General features: G+C 35.7%; 1 protein-coding gene across 4 annotated transcripts; it reads left to right on the top strand.

Moving 5' to 3' along the window:
- The first annotated feature begins 2394 nt into the window (after positions 1 to 2394).
- On the top strand, positions 2395 to 24788 carry LOC114739408 (uncharacterized). Of its 4 annotated transcripts, XM_028927500.1 has the most exons (4): positions 2395 to 2399; positions 14257 to 14260; positions 22010 to 22446; positions 24623 to 24788. In XM_028927500.1, the coding sequence occupies exons 3-4, from the start codon at positions 22022 to 22024 to the stop codon at positions 24765 to 24767; spliced, it is 570 nt and encodes a 189-aa protein (XP_028783333.1). In that variant the 5' UTR covers positions 2395 to 2399; positions 14257 to 14260; positions 22010 to 22021; the 3' UTR covers positions 24768 to 24788. The 4 variants fall into 4 exon arrangements, with proteins under 4 accessions (XP_028783333.1, XP_028783357.1, XP_028783342.1 ...); XM_028927524.1 differs by lacking the exons at positions 2395 to 2399; positions 14257 to 14260 and having other exon boundaries at positions 21934 to 22446; positions 24583 to 24748; XM_028927509.1 differs by lacking the exons at positions 2395 to 2399; positions 14257 to 14260 and having other exon boundaries at positions 21935 to 22446; positions 24638 to 24788.
- Positions 24789 to 25826: the final 1038 nt, after the last annotated feature.

The following is a 25826-nucleotide window of genomic DNA, read 5'->3' as shown; positions in this document are numbered from 1 at the left end:
CCAAAACTTAGAAGTAAATCTTGGGTCTCGGTCCGAAACAATACTACTTGGCACACCATGCAGCCTAACAATCTCCTTGATGTAAAGTCTCGCTAACTTCTCTGGAGAATCCTTTACATTCATGGCGAGAAAATGCGCGGACTTAGTCAGACGGTCTACTATCACCCATATCGCATCATGTTTAGCCACTGTCATCGGTAACCCTACTATAAAGTCCATAGATATACTGTCCCATTTCCACTCAGGGATATCCAGGGGTTGTAACTCTCCTGCAGGTTTCTGGTGTTCTACCTTCACCTTCTGGCAGGTAAGACACTTCGTCACATATTCCGTGATATCCTTCTTCATTCCAGGCCACCAGAAGAGTTCTTTAACATCATGGTACATCTTTGTCATTCCTGGATGAAGAGTATATTTGCTCTTATGGGCTTCGGCTAGTATTTCTTTTCTGAGGTCAGACACTTGGGGAACATAGGTTCTTCCTTTAAACTTCAGTATCCCTTCCTCAGAAATTTCAAAGTTCTTATCTCACCTCTAGACAGCTTCTCCTTGAGAATTTTCGCTAGCCAGTCCTGTGACTGTGCTTCTCTGATTTGATCCTTGAGCAGGGCTGTAAACTGGGTTCTACCTCTATTTCCTTCTACTAATTGCATCTGATATAGAGGACCCCAATCTCTGAAATCCTCTACCAACTTCTGCTCTCTGATCATCAGCGATGCTACCTGTACTGTCTTTCTGCTTAAGGCATCCGCGACTACATTCGCTTTGCCTGGATGGTACTTAATTTGAAAATCATAGTCTTTGAGTAAGTCCATCCACCTTCGTTGTCTCATATTCAACTCTTTCTGATCATGAAGGTACTTAAGGCTTTTGTGGTCACAAAACAATTCTACGGTTGCTCCATATAGATAGTGTCTCCATATCTTCAGTGCATAAACTATCGCCGCCAATTCCAGGTCGTGGGTCGGGTAATTCTCCTCGTGAGATTTCAACTGGCGTGAGGCATAGGCTACTACCCGCCCTTGCTGCATAAGTACACATCCCAGTCCCTGCTTGCTAGCATCTGTATAAACCACATACGGTTGTGAAGGATCGGGAAGTGTAAGTACGGGAGTAGAAGTGAGCTTCCTCTTCAGCTCCTGAAAACTAGCCTCACTCTTCTCGTCCCACAAGAACGGCTGGTTCTTCCTGGTTAACTTGGTCAGCGGGAGAGCAATTCGAGAAAAGTCCTGGATGAATCTTCTGTAATACCCTGCTAGTCCGAGGAAACTTCTGATCTCGGTCACCGTCTTGGGTCTCTCCCAGTTGAGTACTGCCTCAATCTTACTGGGGTCGACAGCCACTCCCTCTCGGGAAATCACATGGCCGAGAAATCGGACTTCCTGGAGCCAAAACTCACACTTACTAAGTTTAGCCACCAGCTGTTTCTCTTTCAGGGTATTTAGGACAATCCTCAAATGCTCCTCATGCTCTTCTGGAGATTTGGAGTACACTAAGATGTCATCAATAAATACGACCACAAATTGATCCAAGTAAGGACGAAAAATCCTATTCATGTAGTCCATGAATATCGCAGGTGCATTCGTCAATCCAAACGGCATCACTAAAAATTCATAGTGTCCATATCGGGTTCTAAACGCAGTTTTTGGGACATCTTCAGACTTAATCTTGAGTTGGTGGTAGCCAGATCTTAGGTCAATCTTAGAGAATACACTGGCTCCAACTAGCTGGTCTAACAGATCATCTATCCTGGGAAGCGGATACTTGTTCTTAACTGTGACTTTGTTCAACTCCCTGTAGTCTATACACAGCCTTAGACTACCATCTTTTTCTTGACAAACAACACTGGAGCACCCCATGGCGACACACTTGGCCTAATAAAACCTTTTTCAAGTAGCTCCTCTATCTGTTTTTTAAGTTCTGTCATTTCATTAGGAGCCATTCTATAAGGGGCCTTAGAAATTGGTCCTGCTCCAGGTACTATGTCAATTGTGAATTCTACCTCTCTGTCTGGGGGTAATCCTGTGATCTCTATCGGAAACACTTCCGGAAATTCCCTAACCACTGGGATTCCTCTTATCCCTTCCTCAACTTCTACTTGCACCGAGAAGAAAACGAGGAATCCTTGACAGCCTTTTCGTAAGCATTTGCCCGCTTGGGCCTCCGTAATGAAGTTTAATCTAACTTCTGGATTCAACTCTAAATCCCTCGTGGGTAAGATTAGGGTTTTGTTCTTACAATCCATTAGGATATTGTGGGATGACAACCAATTGAGTCCAATCACCACATCCATCTCATGGAAAGGCATGCATATCAAATCTATAGCAGTGCAACAGTGCTCATAACAAACTATACAGTTCAGGCATACATCAGATGTAATTACCCTACTCTGCGTTGGGGTAGACACATATATATCATATGGCAATGTATTTATACTCAAGCCAAGTCTTTCCGCACAGGCATATGAAATAAAAGAATGACTAGCACCCGAATCAAACATTGCAATCACCGGAGAATTGTTAATCATGATCGTACCTTGGATCATCTCCGGAGACTTCCGGGCTTCTTCTCTTGTGATGGCAAACACTCGGCCCTGGGTGCGTGGTCTTGCCTGCTCAGTGTTCTGTGGGCACTCTCTTGAGAAATGTCCAGGTTTGCCACAAGTATAGCAAACATTCTGCCCAGCCATGCACGGCCTGTCACCGTGATTCTTGCCACACTTAGGACACTCCTTGCCCTTCGGTGCTTTACCGCCTTTCTTGTTCTTGCGGTTATTCCAGGGTTGCTTCCTCTTCTTATTCACATTGGATGAGGTAGCACCTTGACCTCCTTGACCTCCCTTCTCTGCTCGTGGAGTTGTCTTGACCATCAGATGATGGTTGAAGCTGCTTTCCGTGATTCGGCAAGCTTCCACTGCTTTATTGAACTGCTCAAATTGTCTGGGAGCAATCATCTCCCTCAATGATGGCCTCAGTCCTCGAACCATCTTCTCCGTCGTCCACCTCTCATCATCTCTATATCGGAGATAGCTTGAATAATGAGAGAGACGGATGAACTTAGCCAAGTACTCATCGAAAGGCTCGTCATCCTTTTGCTTCAAAGTCAGAAACTCTGCTTCTCTTTCGTCGCGGACAGATCTCGGAAAGTACTTCTCATAAAACTGCTCCAGAAACACTTCCCAAGTCACTGTCGTGTTTCGAGCATCGAGAAGAATCTCAGTATTCTTCCACCAGCGATCCGCATCTTTCTCTAGCTTATATATCGCCATCTGGGCTTTTCGCTCTGATGAGCAGTCCATCACCTTGAAGATCTTCTCTAGGCGATTAATCCACTCTTCCGCCGCTTGAACATCGAATGTTCCATCAAATGACGGCGGGTTGTGCTTACAGAATCGGGTCATCCACTGTTGAATGCTATCGGGTTCTGCTGCTGGCATTACCGGTCTTGGCAATTGTTCTGATGCTGGTGCTGCAGAGACCTCTTCCTCTGGTTGCCTCCTCTCGAGGTTTGCTAATGCTGCTGCTACTGCTGCAGCTATCGCTGCATCCCTTTCTTGTTCCTGACGAGCTTGAGCTGCTCTCATGTCCTCGATGGTCTTCTGTTGTTGCTCGAGGCGTTCCAGAATTAATTGTAATGGATCAGGAGGGACCCTTGCATCTTGCACTAGGGGTCTCTCTGGTGAAGGGTTTCGTCGGGTTCTAGCCATTGCTTAACTTAACCGAATAGCATAACAAGGAACAAGAAAAATAAATATCATGCTTGGATTTCATTATCAAAATAGGCATACAGCAATCAGCACTTAAACATCAACCAGCTAGAATACAATCAACATACAGCAGCCAAGCATTAAACAACCTAACCTACTAGGGTTAGTTGTACCAAAATACATCCTACGTTAGTGATAGGAACATCCTAATCATCTACAGAAAGTGAACAATAACAAAGCCCTCAAGGCTTCGAATCCAGTCCTCCACATCATCTCCCAGCAAGTAGTTCAGGCGAGTGATCTCATGGTTCCAGAAAGGGGTATTAGGTAGGACCTCTACCATCTCACTCAGCCAGTCATAAGGATCCAGGTAAGGGTTGCCTGGTCCATGTGCCTGATACAGCTCTCTCACACCTTGGAGGTAATCCAGGTGTACTCTCAGGTCTGCATCAACATCCCTCCTGATGTGACGCCCTATGAACCTCAGCCGGTCACTCAGCTGACCCACACTACGGATCTCATGACTAGGCTGAACTGGTGCAGGTACAATTGGTACTGCAGGTACTACAGGTATTACCGGGGCTGGGGGTACAACTGGTACAGTACTAGGTCCAGGGATATTACATTGGTACATAGCAGGAGGAACAGGCTGCTTAAGAGACTGAACATAAAGATCTAAATCTAATGGCTCTTGGTACATTCCAGTTACAGGGTTGACCAAGTCTCCGGGTCCGGGGAGATACAGCAACTGTTCTGCAGTGATTCCTAGCAGCTCTGGATAGTGCTCAACACAGTCATTGGAGCACACTGATGAATGGCCAGGGCTGGCATCTCCCATTACCCATTCCTCTGGGTCTTCATCTTTGGTGAGATCAATTACTATTGGATCCCAAGTGTTGACTGACGGCTCAGATTTTGTATCCCATTCCATGGTAATCCCCATCTTGGTTCCTGAAAATAGGTGTTAGTTCTCTACATCTAAGGGATACTTAAGCAGAGCGTTCTATCTTATGCCAGAACCTCCGCTCTGATACCAAAAATGTCACACCTTACTATAATATTGACTTAGGTTCCTTTTCAAAATCATTTTTGACCACATTGGATGGTCTTGGGCTCACTTTTTACCATAAAAACGCTAATTTTCGGATTTTCACTGTTCATCGGGTAAAAATCCAGTTTTTCTGGCCCAACTTCAAAAATTCATAACTTATTCTACAAAAATCCAATTGGGGTGATTCAAAATTCTACTTAAAGCTCTTTAAGTCCTCTTTCAAGGAAAAATAATCTCATTGTCCAATTCTTTATGAGAAAGCGTCAGGTTTTTAAGAAAACAACACTGTCCATTTGCCAAAAACCCTGATGTCCAGATTCTGACCATTAACTTTGAAAAATCATTATAAATTGTATACTGGGCCATTTTTAACGTATTAGCTATCAATTTGAAGCTCAGGATGTCATCTTTCATCATGCCAAATTTCACGATTTAACGCGTTTGGGAACATAATCAAAAAGTCACGTGAACCGGTCAGGGTCAGTGTGCTTCCAGCACTGTTAGTTTAATATTTACATAACCAAAATAAGCTCACGAATTTTGTGGCTAAACTCCACAAATCAACCTTCAATCTGCAGCTTCCCTTTTGAAGATTCAGGCCCTAAAATGTTACATGATTCTTGGGGGATGAGATTTTTGGAAATCCCAGTAGTAAATTAACCAACTATATCACCAAGCAAGCATCATTATTATGCATGATCACATTAGCTACTATGGATGAACTAACATGCTTATCATTTGGCAAACTCAATCATGCAAAGGCCAAAGCAAGATACTATAAAGAGCAGCCACATAACAATCAAGAGAGCTCAATCACAATAATAGCAATTAACCATACAATAATCAACAATGCTAGTTAGTGGTAGTAGCTAGGTTTAACTTACTACCTTGCTTCAAAAGTCTTAGCCTTTCTTCCTTCTCCTCTTTCCCTTGGCAAATATCAAACCCTAACCATGTGATTCAACAAAAATGGCAGCAAGAATCATTATCCAACCATGAAAAAGCAAGAACATACATCAAAATGATTCTTGAACCATAAAGTTCCCTCCTTTGTTCACTAGTTTTAGATTTGGTTCTCTTTAACCCTAAAAATCACTCCTTGACTTGTTCCTACATGGATTTTCATGTAGATTCCAAAAATAGGCTTAGATTTGTGAAAATAAAACTGATTCTTCCAGCCACAAACCGACCAAACCACTAGAGGTTTTGACCCAAAATTTTCAGCTTTGCTTTTAGGCTTCCAACACTTGTTTCTTTTAGTCTACCCTACACCATTCCTCATTTTAAGCATCATGGAAGCCTTAAAACAATGAAAAGCTCATCCTAGGGTCCAGTTCTTCACTTGGCCGAAAATAACTCTCACAACAACAACCATGAAAAATGCTTTAAAATCACTTAAACTCACTTGCCAACACTAGGATCTAGCTTGTGTTGTTGTGTCTTAGCAAGTGTTATGATCAAAACTTCTTTCCCCTTTTTATTAATCAGTTTGGTCCACATTAAGAGAGGGAAGAGACAGATTTTAAACCATAAAAATGAAAGAAACCAAAGCAAGAACACTTCTAGGACCAAGATCTAACCTTGAAACCTTGCTAGGATGATCAAAAGTGCTCCCTTTCTCCTTGTTTCCTCTCAAACTCTCTCTTTTTCTCTATTTTTCTCCCTTGCACGAAATGAACATCTGAAAATGGGGAGAGAAGAGCTTGATTAAGGCTTCAAAATATCCCAACCACCTTCTTTAATGATAGTCCAAGTGTCATTACCCTACTAAGTCTTGATTCCTCTCTCTTAATTAACATAATTCCAAATGAAATTATTTACTAAAGTCAAAATCCTCTCCATTCATGGAATGACACTTGGCTAATTCAAATCTTCTCCTTCAAGAGCTTGACACATGGCTCAATAGGATCCCTTGGATTTGCAAGACACCAATCTTGCTTTATCGGTATACTTTAGGCTCTGAGTTTAACTTCTTTTTTATAATTACAGTAACTTAGTCTCTGTAATTATTTTCTATCAGATCCTTAATTTATTCTCCTCATTATTGTCTTCCCAAATTGTCCTCTTTGTCTCAAAATTAATTTCCTAATATTTAAATAAAAAGGAAAATTAATTTCCTTCTCTTTAGGGATTTTTCCACTTTTCACATTTATTTGGAAAAATCTTGGACACTTGAGGGTTTCCATTTAATTCCATAATTCCTTATAATTCCTTGGGATCTCATAGGAATTTTCTTGGAATTTTATTCCTCTTAAAATATTTATTTGGAATTTTCCAAATAAAATCCCTCAATTAGCCTAAATCACCCTTAAATTCTCTTATAATTTCTCTAAGGGTAATTTGGTCATAAAACCAACTTTATAATTTCATATAACTCTCAAAGGATATTATCCCTATTTTTCCTTAATTTTCCATGGCTCGAAAATATTTTTCCTTATTTACATTTGACCAATTTTCTTTAATTAGTCAATTTCCTATAATTGGCTTGGAAAATTACTGTAATTATTTTCCACCCAAATTCTTTGACTTTTCCTTATTACTTTTAATCCTCAATAATTTGAGAATATTTCTTGTCTCCAATTATCATAATACTAGATGTGACAGGTGGCGCCATATATGTGCCTTTTATTGGCCAATATCAATTATTAAAAATACCTAAAGATCTCAGAAAATTATGAAAAATTAAAAGAAATTCATTTAGGAATTATGGAGATTTATAAAATTATTTCCAACCCTAAATGATGAGGAGGTTAGCTTTAATTGAATTTAAAACTAAATTAATATTGGTATATTGTCTGTTTTTATAGAAACGGCAATTTAAAGAGTTATATGGGGAGAAAAATTATCAAATTAATCAAGGAAGTTCCCTTTATTGAGATATAATTAATGGTAATCTAATATAAGAATTCTGAGATACTAGAATTTTTCGGCTATCAGATAAAATAAACCAATATTATATTACGATTCAGTAAACTGTCAGGATAACTGAGGTGGTAAAATTTCTAACTGAATGTCAAGGACACATGTCAGGCCCAAATTGGCCAAGAAAGGAAAAAAGAAAATAAAAAGAAAAAGGAAAAGAAAATACTAAATCAAGTTAGATTAAAATTTAATTAGGGATAAGTAAAATGATTATGGTTAAGTCATCTTCCGTAGGATCATGACACGTGGCAAACATGGTTCATTGGATGGCTAGGATTTAATCATCTATCTTTGAAAAGTCAAAAGTTTTTAGAAGGGTAATTAGCCAAGTTAATTAAAGAATTAAGAGAGTTAACCTTGATTAAAGCCTAATTAATCTTAACGGATAAGAAAGATGACATAAGCCCTAATGACTCACCATCCAAGTGTCAACATATTAAGCCACATAGCCTAAGATTTGTACATGTGGAAAGAGGTAAAAATTGGAGGGCTAAGATTAAGTCTTGTGCAAGAAGGGCAAATGTGGAATTAATGAAAAAGGAAGCCTATAAATACCCCCTCCCACATGTTCATTTTGTGTGAAGCCTTTCAAGTAGGAAACCTCTTGCAAATTTTCGTTTAGAGAGAGAAAGAGAAGATTTCTAGTGAGAGAAAGTCATTTGGAAGCAAGGTAAGCTTCTACAACTCTCCTATTTCAAGTATAATAATGATATGTGGGTTTTGTACTATTTTAATGATGATAGAAAGTCATTTTTCTAAGGGGAAGTGCTGCCCAAATTTTATCAAAATGATAGGGAATGGTTTAGATGAAGTATGGTTAAGATTAAGTATGGTTAAAGGCTAAGGATTAAGTGATTACATGTTAGTTTTGTTGAGAATCCTTTTCCCTATAATTATATATATGGTTTGGCCAAATTGAGAAATGTAGGAGGGAAGATGTTTCAATTCAATTTGATGCTTCCAATGAGTTCAAATGATGATTTAGTATAGGTATATACCAAGAAAGGGATGTTGGAAGCATTAACAATTGAAATGAAAATTTTGAACCTATTTATCCCTATGGTTCGGCCAAGTCAAGTTCAATGGGAAGGGATTGGATTTTCATAAAACTAATATGATAAATGGATTCTACATGGAAAATTATGTAGGAAATGCCCAAGAAAGTTCAAGAATCAAAGCTAGAAAAATGAACCCTAAAAGTCAAGAAAAAAGGGGTTTAAGGGGTGATGTTAAGTTATGGAGTTAGAGTAATGCTTAATGTTGTGTCATTGGTTGCCTAATAGGCTATACACAATAAAGGGGCAAAGATCTAGTCAAGAGAAAAGAGTTCAAGAGGAAGGAAAGCCAACAAGGTAGCTTTTGCATTCCATTGCTTGTTAGAGTTACTATACATTGTATGTTCATTGCTATGTGTTATGATGTTATGCCATGATGCCTCCATGCATGTATACCTTGGTTTATGCAAGGTTGAGATGATATGTTATGTTATGATGTTATGTTTTTCTATGGCAAGTACATAATACTCAAGTATGTATGTATGCATGTAGCTTAAATTACATTGTGATGTGTAACCATAGTAATGTATGCAATGTGCTACTAAGATTTTCCAAGAATCTTACCCCCATACTTAACAAACCCTAGGACCTTCAACCTCCAGGAGCAAAGGAAAAGAAGTAGCTATAGTGGAGAATTAAGTTTGCTTCAAGAAGAAGAAGAAGAATGAAGAAAAATCTTATGTTGGATGAATGTAATTAAGAGTATGCTTTAAGATTTTAAGTTATGGATATATGCTAGCTTATGTGTTAATATGTGAAAGCATGCTAGTGTTGTCCAATATGCATGATTATATGGTAGGAGAATTAGTATGCAAGTACTTGGTCAAGTAAGACAATTTATCCTTCCAAGGGGAATAAAAGTCAACATTATGGACCTAAACTTTGACCAAAGTCAAATTAAGCAATTGAGTGAGTATAGCCATGAGATTTGGTGAGCAAATAGATGGGATTTTTCTCTTTAAGATGAGAGTTGGTTCACCTGAATCTGATAACCACACAAGAAGTTATACCCTTCCAAAGTTGGGCTAAAATAAGTGGAAAATAGAAAAATGACCATATGAACAGTAACTTTTTCAAGAAAAACTGGGCTCAAATTTTAAGGCAATCAGTCTAGAAACTATTTTCTCTCAAAGGCTTATCCAAAGAGCTTTCTATAGAACTTAAGAATCACTCGATTTCGATTTTTTTACAATTAGTTATGAATTTTCGAAGTTTGCCACATTTTTGGGTTTCAATGAATAGTAACCCGCAAAAGAAAATTTTAAACTTGATTTTTCATAACTTATAGTCTTCAAAAGTGATTCCAAATGCTTCCGCAAGGCAAGTTAATTGGTATAAACATAAGATGTTACAGCACCAAGATCCCGATTAATCTCGGAACTTAGTGAAATACTCAGAGGTGTTCTGAGGACTGGACGTAGGTCAAGTGGTTGAAACCAAACCAATATAAATTTTGTGTCTGCTCTCTATAGTGAAATCACTCTAACTTGCGCTTTCTGTTTATGTTTAGCTTACTGTTTTTTAATTCGCAAGATTTTTATAACTCACCTAATTCACCCCCCTCATGGGTGAGACTGCCACTAACAACCTTCCCTAGTGATCTCCTCTTGGCCAAAAGTGTGAGGGTCAGAAGGGTTATTTATAAGCTAAGCATTAACTAGTTGCCATGAAAGTTCAAAGGAATTACAATACATAGGTGTCAAGCTAAGCTTCCTTCTTGAATTTTCTCTTTCCTTTATTTAATTCCAAATAAAATGAATTTTAAAAGCTAAAATCCCCTCCATCCCTATCTTAACAAGTGGCACAATAAGGGCCAAGTAAAAAGGTATATACTTTTTACCTTTTTCAACACCCTTTTTGTACTGAAATAGCTCTGTCTTTTTCTATATTAGTGATCTGAGCTTCCTAATTAATTTTTTCAGATCCTTAACATTTCCTTATCAATTTTCCCTTCCTAAAGAGCCCTACTTTGCTCCCATAATAAATTTATACCATCAAAAGAAAAGAAAACTAATTTTCTTACTATATTAGTTTTCTTAACTGGGAGTTACTTTTTTGGGTCTCTGAGCTCATTAAAACTTTCTTGATTATTTCATAACCCCTTATTAATCCCACAGAAGCTCCATAAATTTTCTTGGGATTTATCTAACCTCATAAGTATTTATTTGGAATTTTTCTGAATAAAACCCCAATTAGTATAATTGAACTTTAAATTCCTTTAAAAATTAACTAGGGGTATTTTGGAAATAAAACCACTTGTATAATATCTTATAATTCTCAAGATACCTTATCCTTATTTTTTCTTAATTTTCTAAGGCTCAAAACTATTTTTCATAATTAATGTTTGACTAATTTTTCTAATTAGTCAATATTCAATAATTACTGAAAATTCAATAATTATTGCTTTTGATCATAATTTCAACCTTTAAGCCTCGAATACTATCCAGCGACCTTTTCTCTATCTTCCATAATTATTTGCTAACTTTTAGAAATTTCTAACATATTTTCCCAATATTTTCATATTTCTTTCTACTATTCTGGCCCTTAAATGCCCTGAGATTTTCTTACTCTCAGGATTAAGATTTTAAGGATGTTACACCAGAACCTTTACTCTGATATAAAAAATATAACACTTTACCTTATAACCCTTTTTCACATCAAATAAAAGCAATTAGAACCACTTAATAAGTCCTCAACTGGAAAAAATTCAAGTTTTAAAATAATTGTTCTCGAGTTCTATTCATGGTAACCCTAAAACTGGCCCAACTTTAGAAAATCATAAATGAATATAAAAAAATTAAAATGAGGTGGTTCTAAATTCTATTTAAAGGTTTCTGAAAAATATTATTTGGTTATTAATCCATCTCATGTGCGCCCAGTTTCATGTAAACATACGCTAGTTATATGGTCAATTTTTCAGTTTTTCAGAATTTATGCGTAGCTTTAGATTGGCATAACTTTTTGTACAAAAATTCAATTTGAATGAATTACCATTGATTTTAAAATTCAAAATGAGATCTATTAATTTGTCAAGTTTCATGGTCAAACTCCTTCATTTTCCTAAAAGCACATAGACTTCAAGTTAAGCCCATTTTAGATTATTTTTATCCTTTTTAAGTGTCTTTCATGTATATTTATACTACAACAACCCATAGCATGCTTCTACTATACTTCACACCATATAAACTAGTCTTCACTTATGTTACACATCGTAGAGTAGGCATCAAGTCATCAAAGATATAGTTATTACATTATTGTAACACATTATTCATAAGTTCATACAAAACACATCATAATCAACCTTCATGCTAAAGCCACTTCCTTGCCTTTCCCTTGAACACTTGTAGCCCCTAAATGGTGTTGATTTAAGCATAAAGGAGGGTGCGATTTCATGAAAATCTCAGTAGTAAAGAACCACAATTACAATGTTAAACAAGCAAAGCATGTCAAGCTATATGTCACGTGTTATCCTCATAATAATAATCAACATCCATGCCATGGAAAAGGAGCAATATACCATATCAGTAATCAACTCAATAATGCATATAGCTAAGGCATAAAATGTAAGGATTTAAGCACATTATCACATCTAGTTCTATCACATCATGACATATAATTAAGGAATAACACATAGCAACAAACCACGCAAGTCATAGGGTTTTAATAGCCTCTTTTTGGTTGATTTTGAGGATAGATTAGTGATTTAATGTTAATCTTGGTGTTTGGGTTGGAATTGAGGTATGTTGGAGGAATAGGGGAACAGACCCCTCTCAGGGTATGTTCACCGCGGCGAACCGGGAGTTCCAGGGGGGATTGTCTTTCCGGAAGATTTGGCCGCAGCGAAGTCATAGGGACGCCGTGGCGAAGTTGTTCAGGTGAGCAAGGTTTCCCTCTCGGGAAGGTCTCACTGCGGCAAAGTTAGGGGTATGCCGCGGCGAAGGTTTTCTGGACGAGCGAGAGTTTCCTCTTGGGAAGCTTTCACCACGGCGAAGATTGGAGTGTGTCACGGCGAAGTCAGGTTTTCAGGCGAGTAATCCCTCTCGGGATTAGTTCGTCGCGGCGAAAGGTATCGAATCTATATAGTTGCGGGAGGGTCTGGTTCTGCGAAAATTAGAAAATCTGAAGGAGGAGAGAGAAGCTCTGCTAGGGTTTTGGTGTTGTGGCTTGGGAAAGGTGTTTCTAAGGATCTATTACCTCAAGTAAATGATTTTAACCTCTAATCTACTTTCTTTCTTGGAATTTCTAAGGATTTATGGTGAAACCCTAGAGTTTTCTAGGTTGTTATGGAATTGGGGTTTTTGACCGATTGTTTTGAGTTTAATTGATTGCTTTGGGTTAGTCTAAGTATTTAATCGATGTAGTTTTCTTGGATTTGAAGAACTTTGAGTTTTTGAAATTAGGGTTTATGGAAATGGGAGGTTTGTGATTGAGGATGATAATGTGGAGATGGATTTTGAGTTTTGTGATTTGGATTATGTTAAGGAGGGTTAAATTGGATGTTTAATCGGTTTAGAATGTTGTTAGGACTTCAATTGTTCTAATGGGATGTTTGGGGTGTTGAATTCCTATAGTGGGTCCTTGAGGTTTGAATCCTAAATTGATATTTGGAGAGGAATTAAGGTTTTAATGGATTTTTATGACCTTGAAGTATTACCTTGGTGGTTAAACCCTTTTGAGTTGGGTAGAGTTTTGATTGGAGATAGGAATTTTATGTCCCCAATTGTTGTTTTGGCCACATTATTAGTTGAAAGCTAATACATGGTGGTTGTGTGTTTGTGTGCTTGTGTAGACCGGTTGTGAGCCTTGTTGGTGCACGGGGCTGTATTATCAATTTGTTATTCCTTGCTCAGGTGAGAGATAACCACTTTCCAATCCTTTGTACATGCTTTTGTGGTACTGTGAGTGGATTTATGCTTTGTGCTTCGAGTATCAACTGTGTTCAAAGTGTATGTTGTATATTGAAAAGGAAAACCGTCTTGTGGGGTTTCAATTGATATTGAATGAATCTAGAACTTGTGAAGGATAGGCCACTGAAAGAAGTTAATTGTGAAATGATTATTTACTCTTTGATTACGGTTTGAGCATGATGCATGAATTGGGAATTGGTGAGAGTTTTGATTGTTACTACCACGTGGTAAGGCCTCCATTAATGCATGATGGTTGGCTCTTTACGTCCCCCATAGGGAGGGATAGGCCTTTTGGGTCCCTACGTCCCCCAGAGTGAGGGATAGGCCTTTTATGGCTCCTTACGTTCCCCCATAGTGAGGGATAGGCCGGGTTCGGCTCTTGAAAATCCCCCAAAGTGAGGGATATGGTTGATGGGATTGCATCATTGCACTTGAATGACTTGTGTGGCTATCATTTATAATATCACTTGTGAGCTGCCCCACTTGACACCTCACGAGCACCTATTTAGTAGTACCATGAATTGGAAAGATTGGTTACTGGGACGTTGTCTCACCCCGTGGTTTACAATGTTTTCAGGTGAAGATTCTAGGCTGTGCCATCAGGAAGAGACGCAGAGGCTTGAGCTTGGTTAGCTTTAGGCCTCTAGTCCTTGTATATGTATGGCTAGTATATATTGCCACATTTAGGATCCCTTTTGAAATATTTTGATTACCCGGCCTTATTGTAAACTAGAGGGAATGTTATCTCCTTATTGTGGTTGGCCGGAGGCCATTTCTGGTGTCTCATGAAACTCTGATTTATTTTGTTGGAAACCATTTGGATGGGCTAATGTTGATGTCTTTTGTTACCCGAGCCGGAGGCTCGGAGGCCCAGTGGATGTTAATGAATAATTTCTAGTTGCATACAACAGAGTTTGGGTTTATTTCGAGTTTGAATGTTAATTTCAAAAATTGCGCAATTTCTTTCTACTATAGTAGTTTGTTGTAACAACTTTCCTTTTCTACCATAGTAGTGATTTTATGACGAGTTTATAATGTTTTGAAGAAAAGGGTTTTACAAGGAGCAATTGGAACCATTACTCAAGTCCTTAAGTTAGAAAAATTTGAGCTTTTAAAACTTTCTCCTCAGGTTACTATTCATAAAAATCCTTAATTTCTTCAATCTTTGAAAAATCATAACTAATTCTAGAAAAATTGAAATGATAAGGTTCTGATTCCTACTTAAAGCTTGTAATGAGATCTTTAAGGGAAAAATATAATCAGAGTATGAATCCACCTCATGTGTGTCCAGTTTTTATGTCAAGATGTACTGTTCATTTGGTCATTTTTCTAATTTTTCAGGATTTATGCCCAACTTTGGAAGGACATAACTCTTTGTACAAAACTTCAAATTTCTTGAGATACCACTCATTTTAAAGATAAAAATTTGAGCTAATGGACTATTAAGTTTTAAATCCAAACTTCATCATTTGCTCAAACTTTTGTATGATCAAACTTTGCCCTTAAAAAGTCAACTTTTATCCTTTTTATGTCAAAACCTAACCAGATAAAGCCATGTCCATTTCTAACACAATCCAGCCACATAATACAACATATAATAAGTTATTTAACATAATTTACAATCCAATTTGATTATCCATATCCATATATATATCCATAAATATTACAAAGCTTGCACATAAAGTTCTATATAAATTCCAACATAATTCCATATAATTCCATAGCATATTTCCTCATGGAAATGCCATCTCTTGTCCTTCGTCACACCACTTGAGAGTCCTGTTGGTTGTTATACATAGAGAGGAATGAGATTTCATAGAAATCTCAGTAGCAAAGGAATTACAATCACAATGTTAAACATGCAAGATATATTACAATCAATTCCATAAAATATTTCTCTACCTCTTGCCATAGAAAGACCATATCAAATAATTTCAAATCACTAAATTAATACATTATGCCAAGGCATATCATGCAAACGAATCAACCACATTATCATCAAAAAATTTCAAATATCATGTGATATATATTCACAGGACCATATTATGTAATAACCGAGCAAGTTAATATTAAAATTGTAAATTCCATGCTACTTTTTTTAAATCCAAAATTTTCAGCCTCTTTAATTCCTTTAGGTTCCTCCTTATTCTCTTGCATAATGCCTATCAATTCATGCATAAACACCTGCCAAATTATCAACCATAGCACATAAAAATACCATTAGGTATTAAGATAACTCTATAACCCTCTTTTCTTTAACTTTTTGACTTTAATTTCCATCTTTGTTTCAATTAATCTCTTAGGTTATTCCTACACAATTTTTCATGTAGAATCCAAATATTAAATTAGATTTAACAAGATCAAACTCCTTCCTCTTCAAATTTATTTGGCCAAATAGTAGAGTATTAAGTTCTAAAATTTTCATTTTTGATTCCAATGATTTTCAGCACTTTTTCTTAGTATTTCCCTACACAAAAGTACTTTTTAAACTCATTGGGATTATCAAATCACATTAAAACAATTTCTAACCTTCAGATTTCGTAGTGGCCAAAATGTTGTATAATTAGGAAAACTTGGAATTTCTTTCAAAAATCAATCCAAATGTCAACCAAACAAGCTATTCCAAGCTCTAAATCATGGTTTCTATCTTCCCTAACCATTTCTCATTATTTCAAAAATCTGGACAGTAATTGCCACAAATTCCACTTGAAACAAAGCTAGAATCATAGCCAAATTAAAGCTTGAACATACCTTGATTGTTCCTTGATTCTTGCTTGATAATTTTTAGCTAAAATCTATGTGAAGTTGGCTTCCCAAAGTTAGATTTTTTGCAGCAAAATCTCCCCCTTCTTAGTGCTAAAGAAAACAAAATTGAAGGTTTGTGGGAGGGGTATTTTTAGACTTCAAAGTGGTCTCCTCTTCCTTCCAAGTGTCCCTTAAAAATCTAGAGTTTTTGGGACATGTAGACACCTTAAAATACTGGAGAAATATGGGAGTTTACAAGTATTCCTTAAGAGATAATGTTTAGGATAATATCAAGGGAAAAAAAACTGGACCAGACCAGCCAGTTCAACGAGAAAACTAGTGCACAGGTGGCTGGTCTGGTCTAGTTTGCTAAAAAAACCACTGAGGAATTGAACCATTTTTAAGCTGGTTCAACCGGTAATAACTGGGCAAAACCGGGTAACCCACCAGTTAGATAGGTTGCCCTGGTTTGTAATATTTTATTTTATTTTTTAACTTCAATCCGTCGAAACGACATCGTTTAATATTGAAGAATTAAACAAAAAAATAGACAGCCAGGTCAAAATCGAAGGCAAGGCTCCCTGCTCATTGCTCAACCCCCAGTTTCTGTTTTGGCTTTTAGCCATTATTCTTCCCTCCCCAAATAGAAAATCCCTGGCTGAATCCACCCTCATTGTGCTGGAGTTTTCTTTATTGTCAGAGGTTCGAGGTCTTCACATCACGTCATCCAGGTTGAAGTAGGAGCTCATCGTGGTTCAATTAGATCTGCACGTCGCAGCCGCAGGTGGTTGCCTCCTGTTATCATTTCTTCTTCACAATAGCAGAATCAATGTCGCAGCCATAGGTGGTGGCTTCTTTCAGTTCTGTGCTCTTAACTCTTGTTGTCTTGATAGTTATTTTCATTCAGTTAGACTTAGATAGTTCAATATGCTCTGCTTTTTCCTTCATTGGTCATGCTCCGTGCAATTGTTCCAGTTTTAAGAGTGAGGCTGAGATATATTCTAATAATCAAAGTTTGTTGATCTTTGCTTTTTTCTTTTCCTCCAATATTAGAGTCTTTTTCTGTTTTTTGCACATATGAGGCTGAACTAAAAACTGAATTTGATTTTTGTAAATAATGAATCTGAACACTGAAATAGGTAGCTGAATTTGTCAATAATTTGCTTTTATTCCAGTCTTGTGAGACTACTATATGAAATTTGAATTTGTCAATTTGAACTTTGAGGTTGAAGAATAGTCAAATAGGCTGCGATTGTTTTATTCTAATAATAGGAATGCATTTAATAAATGTCATGAATCCAATCTAGTACAGAGACGAAGGGGAATCATTACCTTGTTGTCAAATACCTTGTCCGTAGTAGTCAAATAAACTACAAGGCAGATTTTCAGATTTGATTCATGACATTTATCCAAAGAAACCTCATGCCCACAATAGTCAAATAGCCATTTATATATCTTGAATTTTATTTTTTATTAGTGATGTTATGTTATCCGAGCTAACGACATAGCAATGACCCCCTAATCGTGATATTTGATCTTTGATTTTTTTTGATTTGTCATTTAGTAACAGTGATGGATATTTCAAGTAATCCAAGTTCAAGAAATGACAATATGACTCTTAATACGGGATCTTCCACTCCTAATACTGAAACTTCCACTCCCACACCCACTTCTTCATTACGTACCAAAACAAATCCTGCATGGGCACATGTTGCATACAAAAAAAGAGGGGACACAAAATATATATACTTGTCTTTTTTGTACTAATAGTTATAGAGGAGGTGAGATAAATAGGATGAAGCAATATCTTGCTAGCATCACTGGTCAAATAGCTTCTTGTAAGAAAGTTCCACATGATGTGTGTCATAGAATGTCTGAATCTTTGAAAGAATGTCCAAAGAAAAAAGCTGTTGAAGACTTAGAAGAGGATGTTGAAAAAACTCATGTTGATTCACAAATTATCATGAGTACTTCAAAGAAGAGGAAAGCTACTGAGAGTATGGACAATTATTTTGCTCCTAGAACAACTCTTGATTCCCAACCAGGTATTAAAAGTGCATTACTAACTAAAGAAGCAAAATATAATGTGAAGATGCTGATTGCTGAATGGGCCATTGTGAACTGCATTCCATTTAAGGCATTTGATTGTTCTTTATTTTGAAAAGCTGTGGATGGAATTGCTTCAATTAGGCCTGGGTTTAAAGCCCCTAATGCTTATGATTTCAAACCAATTTATTGAGTGATTGGTGAAAAGAATGTCAATTACTTATTGATTGCCATCGAGCTAAATGGAAAAACAATGGCTGCACACTCATGGCTGATGATAGCATACCAGAAGGTGTTCAATATAGAGGTCATGAAGCCCAAATAACAATCATTCAGTTAGAGGCCCAACAAGCCCTCCAAAGTATTCAAGTAATTTATGACTCAAGAATGCTTATATAGAGGAGGACATGGATCATTGCTTGGATAATGATATGGATAATTACAAATACAAAGCTTGAAGTGACATGTGATAGGCCACCCTGAAAGCCACCATGGCATGTAGGTCATTGGAGTATGGACACTTGGACCTTGAAGAAGACAAGAGCACATTCCTATGTTATTAAAGGCCCAACATAATTATATGTGCCTGAAGGAATCCATTGGAGCTATAATATTTTAAAGTGGGGCCCAAATGTATTGTATTATGGACCATGAGAGTTTCAGAACATGATTAAACCATATTCAAGCCGAAATGGATGTCTAAAAGGCCTATGCATGCTTATGGACGTGAATAGCATTTATGAAGATCCTTTGGAACGTCCAAGAACATTCAAGAAGGTCAAGCAGGCATCATTATGAATTGATTATGAATTAAGTTTGTTTTTTTGGTCAAGGATTGTTCTAGAAGATCATGTTTTGATCTAGTTTCCTATTTTCAAATAGCAGACTTGTTCTTGAATTTTGAGTTATTTTCTTTTATTTCTATATAATAAATGGTGCCTCCCATAGTCAAATAATCATTAATGAGGCATCATCCCTAGCATTTATGTCTTAAGATGCCGATTTTAGAGTGTTCTATGGTTGCTTATATATAGGCTACATTTTTTTGTAATTGAATGTAGACTTAGATGAATAAGAATTGAGTTCATTTCTCTCTGTGTGAGCTTTAATTAGATCCTTGTATTCTCGTGAGAATACTCGACAGTATCAAGGGATTGATCAACCTTGTGGTGCATTCATGGCTAGGGTTGTAAGAGACAGGTTCTCTTAAGGTCTTACCTAGATCAACCATCCATTTGTTACTTGATTCTAGCCTGTTCGTATGTCCCCTCATATCAGCTGATGGATAGACTGATGTTAGACAACGCACTTTGATAAATTTCTTAGTGTATTCTACACACGGTATGGTATTTGTGAAATTTGTTGATGAATCAGATCTAGTCAAAGATTCTACATTGAAGAAGAAGAAAGTTATGATCTAATTGACTATGAAAACATTGACATGGTGGACTTTTGGGTGACTGAAGAAGATCCTACCCAAGAGTTTGATGATAGAGATGTGGCTGCACTTGAAAGTGTCCTTAACAATGAAGGCACTACAAATTCAACAACTTTTGATAGGGATAATTGAGGTTTATATATATAATTAAGACTCTATTAGTATTCTTAGATGAATATATAATTATTTGCATAATCATTAATATTGATTATTGTCTTATATAGGTGATGAAGATATGGATATTGCTAATCCTCCACCTTTGCACGATGATATTGTTACTCCTACTTTTCCTCATCCAATTGTTGACATTTCAGTCCATGCTCTTACTGATGATCTTAATGATGATTTTAATTTTGCATAGTCATAAAGATATGTATTTTTATTAATATTTGCTTGGTACAATCAAACATTTAAACTACTTTTGGAACTATCTTTTTTTGAGTGATTATTATTTATGAACTCTGTTCTATTTTAATATTGTGAATTAAATTGTATTATTTTAATATGGCTCATCTCACCTCCTGTCCGACCAGTGACCCTTGACCCATTTGTTTCGACTGGTTTAGTTCCCGGTCCGATTTTTTGTTCCTTAGATATATCATATGATATTTTGCATTATTTTGCAACACTTAGGCCACAAAATTACTATTCATTCCTGGCCCAAAATAATGTCCAATGGGCAGGAGAAAGAAGAAAGAAGCGTCACTTTGCATTTCCAAACATTTTTCTACCCGATTTCGTCGTATTGGCTAAAATTTCTTTCTAATTTTCAAAAATATTTATGGACCTTCACAAATTCATTTCTTCTCATCAAAAATCATATTTTAATATAGGAAAGACCTCTAAAAATTTTCAGAATTTATCTCAACATCTAACTATTTATTTTGAATTTTCTCTGAAATCAGGCTTTACCAATAAGATTTCAGAAATAAATATTTTAAAATTAATTCTTTCACTTTCAGGGCCTGGAAACAATTTTATAAACTCAATAAATCCTTAAATAATTTTTTCAAAATTTTTCATGAATTATTGAGGCCTTTATATATTTAAAAGAATTGTTTCGGACTAATTTTTTTATTGTTTTTCCTGATAAACCTTTGTTTACAAAATTTTTTGTAATAAATTATTTTTATGCCATTTTGACCTCTAGGGCCTCAAATATGGTTCCAAAATCTCTAATTTACCTTTTTACCATTTTCTAAAAATTTTCTCAAATTTTCTATTTTACCCTTCCTGGATTGAGGATTTCAAAAACATCAGTCCGGACAAGAGTCGGATCTTAATTCAAAGTTTTTTTGTCTCTGAGTTTACTTCACTACTTGACCCTCTATTTAATTTATTATTCATATTTTTAAGGTTAAAATTGGCAGGATGTGATATACCTCATGTCCGTTTGGTCATTTTATTTATTTATTTTTGACCAAGAGTCATTTTACTTATTTGGATAACCTTTTTATCTATTTGAATTTCAATGAATATTTTCTAATCATTTTCCCTTTTGCTATCATTTTTCTTCAAAAAATTTTAATTGCTTTTTCTTTTGTTTTCCCCCTCTCTTATCCTTGCATCTTATATTTATTAAAATTTTATAACATTATTTATTTTTTAAAATTTAGTTTATTAAAATCTGCGTAAAATCTAGTATTGGTTTGATGGATGGCCAGCACTGTTCGCCTTTTTTAACATAATACTACCTCCGGTCCTTAATATAAGACCCTGTTTGACTTTTATTTTGGTCCTAAATATAATACCCCAATCCACTTTGTCTCTCATATTTATGCATTTTTTCCAAAATAGTCTTTCTAATAATTGTAGTTCTAGCCAATATAGTTGATTAGTAGAGATATTTTAAGAAAAACAACACCTATTTATTACAAATAACTAACTTAACTTCTTTCCTTAATTTCCTCAAAATAGTCAAATGGGTTTTATAATTAGGACCGGAGGAGGTAGTAATAATAATTGCTCTATTACCCGAAAATTGGGACCAAAATATCCAAACTCTGAAGAGGAGAATGAATCTTGTATTTTTGACCGGAAAAAAAAAGAAAGAAGAAGAATCTCGTTTTATCCAATATCTTGCTCCCCGGATCTTCCCACTTCAAATTCATTCCAAATTTTCGTTTGCTCCCAACGCCGAAACGTAAAAGCATGTCCACCATTTCTTCTTTCACATTCATAAACTCCAATTCCAATATCTTGTTCCCTTTTCCACTCTCTCCAGCCCCTCCTCCATCTTCTCGTACTTCCTCTGAGTTGCAGTTACTCCATCCTTCTTCACATTACCCTAAATTGCCTTCCACTTCTGTGATTCGCTCAATTTCTTCAAGAAAATCTCTAATCCACCTTTGTTGTAAATCCCCTGAAGCGGAAGAGCTGTACTCGCCGGAAGACGAGTGGCTCCAGAAGCTTCCCGAAAAGAAGAAGCCCCTTTATTCGCACAGCTTACCTTGCATTGAGGCTTGGTTGCAGAATCTAGGTTTTTGTCAAAGCAACGACGATAGGGCTCTTTGGTTTATTCAGAAGCCAGATTGGCACGCTCAACTCTCTCTCGACATCACTGACCTCTATATAAGGTGTGTTTTTGGTTCGTAAAAATACAATTGAATTACTTTAGTCCTTGGACTTATGCACTCGCGGATTATATTATTCACTGGTGACTAAATATCATATGGCAAGTTGCAAATTGTAAAATTCTGAATGATTAATTTGTACATAAGTATGAGGCATATTTTCCAGGTGTCATACTCGTGTGCCTTTTGTGGAGTTTTAAATGATTGAATTGATAGTGAAAGTCGGGTGTCTTACCTTAAACCTTGTGCATAAACTGACTGCGTTTTGGTTTTTCAAAGCACAAATTCTGATTCAATTGAAGTTATGATGGATGTTTTCCATCGTTAAGTATTACCGTAGAATGCTTTGTATTTAGTACTTTGTTTACCTGCTTATTGTTGGAGGAGCATCCTGCTAGTGCATGTCAATAATTTGTATATGATGCCCAAGATCAAATAATAAATCGGTGAACTAATCTCACAATGAGGGAGTTTTATACGGATGTGCTTAATCAAATTAGCAGAATACTGCTGAACTGTGACTGGGCATGATTATGCAATAAAGAATATAGACTAGTATAGTACTTATCTGATGGCATTGAAACTTGAAGAAACATTTGTTCCTTGGTTTTGGCTCTTGTGCTTATCTGATGACTTCTATCTACCATTATTTTATTGCTTTATCAGTCACTCTGCTGAAACTAATGAATTTTTATTTGTTTCATCTGCTAACTTCAACTCTCTCTGACTCTCATTTTGTTTTTTGTTTTTTTGTTTTGTTTTTTTTTGTTTTTGTTTTTTTTTTTTTTTTTTTTTGGTTTTTGCCTGGACTGGGAAGCTAGCTTCCTTTTACAGTGTTAAAGCCTATATATGAATATTCATAAGCTGGAACAAGTAATATATGTGAACTACAGAACGCAAGATTTGGGTTAAACTCCAATATTGATATTCATGTGCATGATTCGCTGAAAGTTGTTATTATTGAAGAAGAAAAATTTGACGCTTAATTTTTGCATTGAGAATGGCGAATTTTACAATGCTGCATTGTTTATCGACTGTTACCTGCTTTCTGATGAAAGATTCCTGGTTATATTTACTAGAAGGTTGAATGGAACTACTGACCTATTCGTCCTTTTGAAATTTTCTTGTACGAGTAAATGTAGGGAAAACAAAAAAGTTCTCAGAATGATATGAATAGTTGCTGTCTTATGCAGAAACAAACTATGCCTAGCCCTTTTTATGGTCTAATGTTACTAAGAAGCCTTTGAGTTAAATTGAAGATGGAGGAATTAAGCTTTTTTCTCTCTAATCGTTATCGTCACTTTTGTTATTATACTGTGAGTTATTGCAATACTAGGAAATCTGCCTGAAGTAGTTTATTATCAGGCACATGGTATGACATCATCATTTTCCAAATTCCAACCTTTACTATAACAAGTACTATAACACTTTTTGGCTTGGTGTTAGATTCTGTGCACTCTGTTTCGGGATGGATATATCAATACTTCCATGCAGCACTTCCCAAATTTTCAGGAAATTTCCTTTGGCATTTGTTATGTGATTGAAGAGGAGAAGAATTAGAACAATATGTTGCTACCTCTGGTTCTTAATATAAGAGCTAACTAGAGATTAGATTTGGCCCTAAATATAAGATCTCGATCTATTTTGTCTCTTAAATTTATAATTCATTCTCTAAAATGTCACTGTTAATTAAGTATCAAGAGAGTTTACATCCAAGGGTAGTCATGCTGTATTTGTCTACGACTTCTGATACGAGTGGTTTGACTGTTTATATTATTGCATGCATGCTCTACTTTTTGTACTTTAAATTTTTCTTTGAAGCTGAAAGAGATGGATACCGAAGAGCATATAGGAAGAGGGACAAACTCTACTGCGATTGGCAGACAAATACGTACATTTGACTTTGTCTGGCGGTGGTTAACTTGCTTCCATAATTTGATTTTCTGTGTGGAAGCTGTGCCTCCCTGATTACATCCTTTATGCTACTGATCATGTTGTGAGCTTTGCATTTGATAAAACTTTTTGGTACTCTCATAGGAACTACGGAGATAGAGTATCGAGTAACTTAATTATGATTTCAATATGAAAATTAGAAAGCTGTTAAATACTAACTGATAGGGGAAAAATCCATCAAAACAGGAGCTAGAAAGGATTTCATCGACTTTTTTTGATGGAATAGGATTTCCTGTTGCAGAATGAAGATTCGATTATTGTGCAGGTATTTGAAGAGTGGACCAGGAAACCTTGAAAAGGATGTGGAAAGGAGGTTCAGCTACGCTCTGAGCAGAGAAGACATAGAGAATGCTGTCCTTGGAGGACCATAGCCATTTTATTTTCCATATTTTCCACCATTTTATTTTCCAGCTACCAAATATATGTATATTTGACTAAGGCTCCCGAAGTTAAAGTACCCATCATGAATGGAAAAAGATGGTGTTTTACAATTTGACTGGGAAAGTGGGATTCAAAAGTAGATTTCAAGAATTATTTAGGCTGTTTGGATTGGTAATAGAAAAAGTAGTTTATTTTTAATTTAACTTATGAAAAAATTAGATTGGATAATGTGATTTATGTTTAAAGGAGTTTTTATAAGTAAGTTAGTTTGAATGAGTAAGTTGTTTGGATTATGATTAAATAAGCAAATTTAGTTTGTAAAGTTACCAAAATCAGTATAACTTTTAATAAATAATAAAAAATTAAAAAATTATTAATTTACATAATATAATAATTTTAAATTATTTATAAGCTCATGTTTGTTTTATTTATAGGACCTAAATTTGAGGGGGTGTGATTTACTTTATAAGTTTTAATTTGGATTTGTATTAATATTTAATGTGTCTTTTTTTTTGGTTGCCAAATTTTGTCCTAAATTATTTATTATCTTCTTTGCCATATTCTTTCTTATTACATTTTTTTCATATATATCTGTTTAAATTTTCTTCTCATTCATTATAAGGGAATATTTGGAAATAAAACTATATTTCTAACATTTATTACTTTTAGTTAATTTTAATTGATTTTTTTGTTATGGAGAATCCTTATATCTATTATGTCAAGTTCCTCAATTGTGTATGGCTATGTATTCATTTTTGTTTAATATGGATTTATAATTAAATGTTATTAAACATTAATATTTTAAAAATAGAACACATATTAATGTTTAATTAAAGAATTTGACATGATGGATATAAGAAATTTGATGTAAGTATTGTCTTTGTTATTCGCAAATTAGTTATTTGAGACTTATAATAAGAACAAGAAGAAGTAGTAAACTTCTTAAAGATGGGACCTATTTTTTTAAAAAAATTTTGTCCTAAATTATTTACTATTTTTTTTTGCCATACTCTCTCTCATTACATATTTTCATACATTTTTTAATCTTT

This window comes from Neltuma alba, unplaced genomic scaffold (assembly GCF_004799145.2).
Source record: "Neltuma alba isolate B1F8T4 unplaced genomic scaffold, ASM479914v2 tig00000458_pilon, whole genome shotgun sequence".
In the NCBI taxonomy this organism is placed as follows: domain Eukaryota; kingdom Viridiplantae; phylum Streptophyta; class Magnoliopsida; order Fabales; family Fabaceae; genus Neltuma; species Neltuma alba.
This window is presented reverse-complemented; position numbering and strand designations above follow the sequence as displayed.

Excerpts from the sequence above, each read along its gene's own strand:
- LOC114739408 (XM_028927500.1), top strand. The coding sequence starts at position 22,022 with ATGTCCACCATTTCTTCTTTCACATTCATAAACTCCAATTCCAATATC. Across the intron at positions 22,447-24,622 it reads ATCACTGACCTCTATATAAG|GATTTCCTGTTGCAGAATGA; the intron begins GTGTGTTTTTGG and ends TTGATGGAATAG.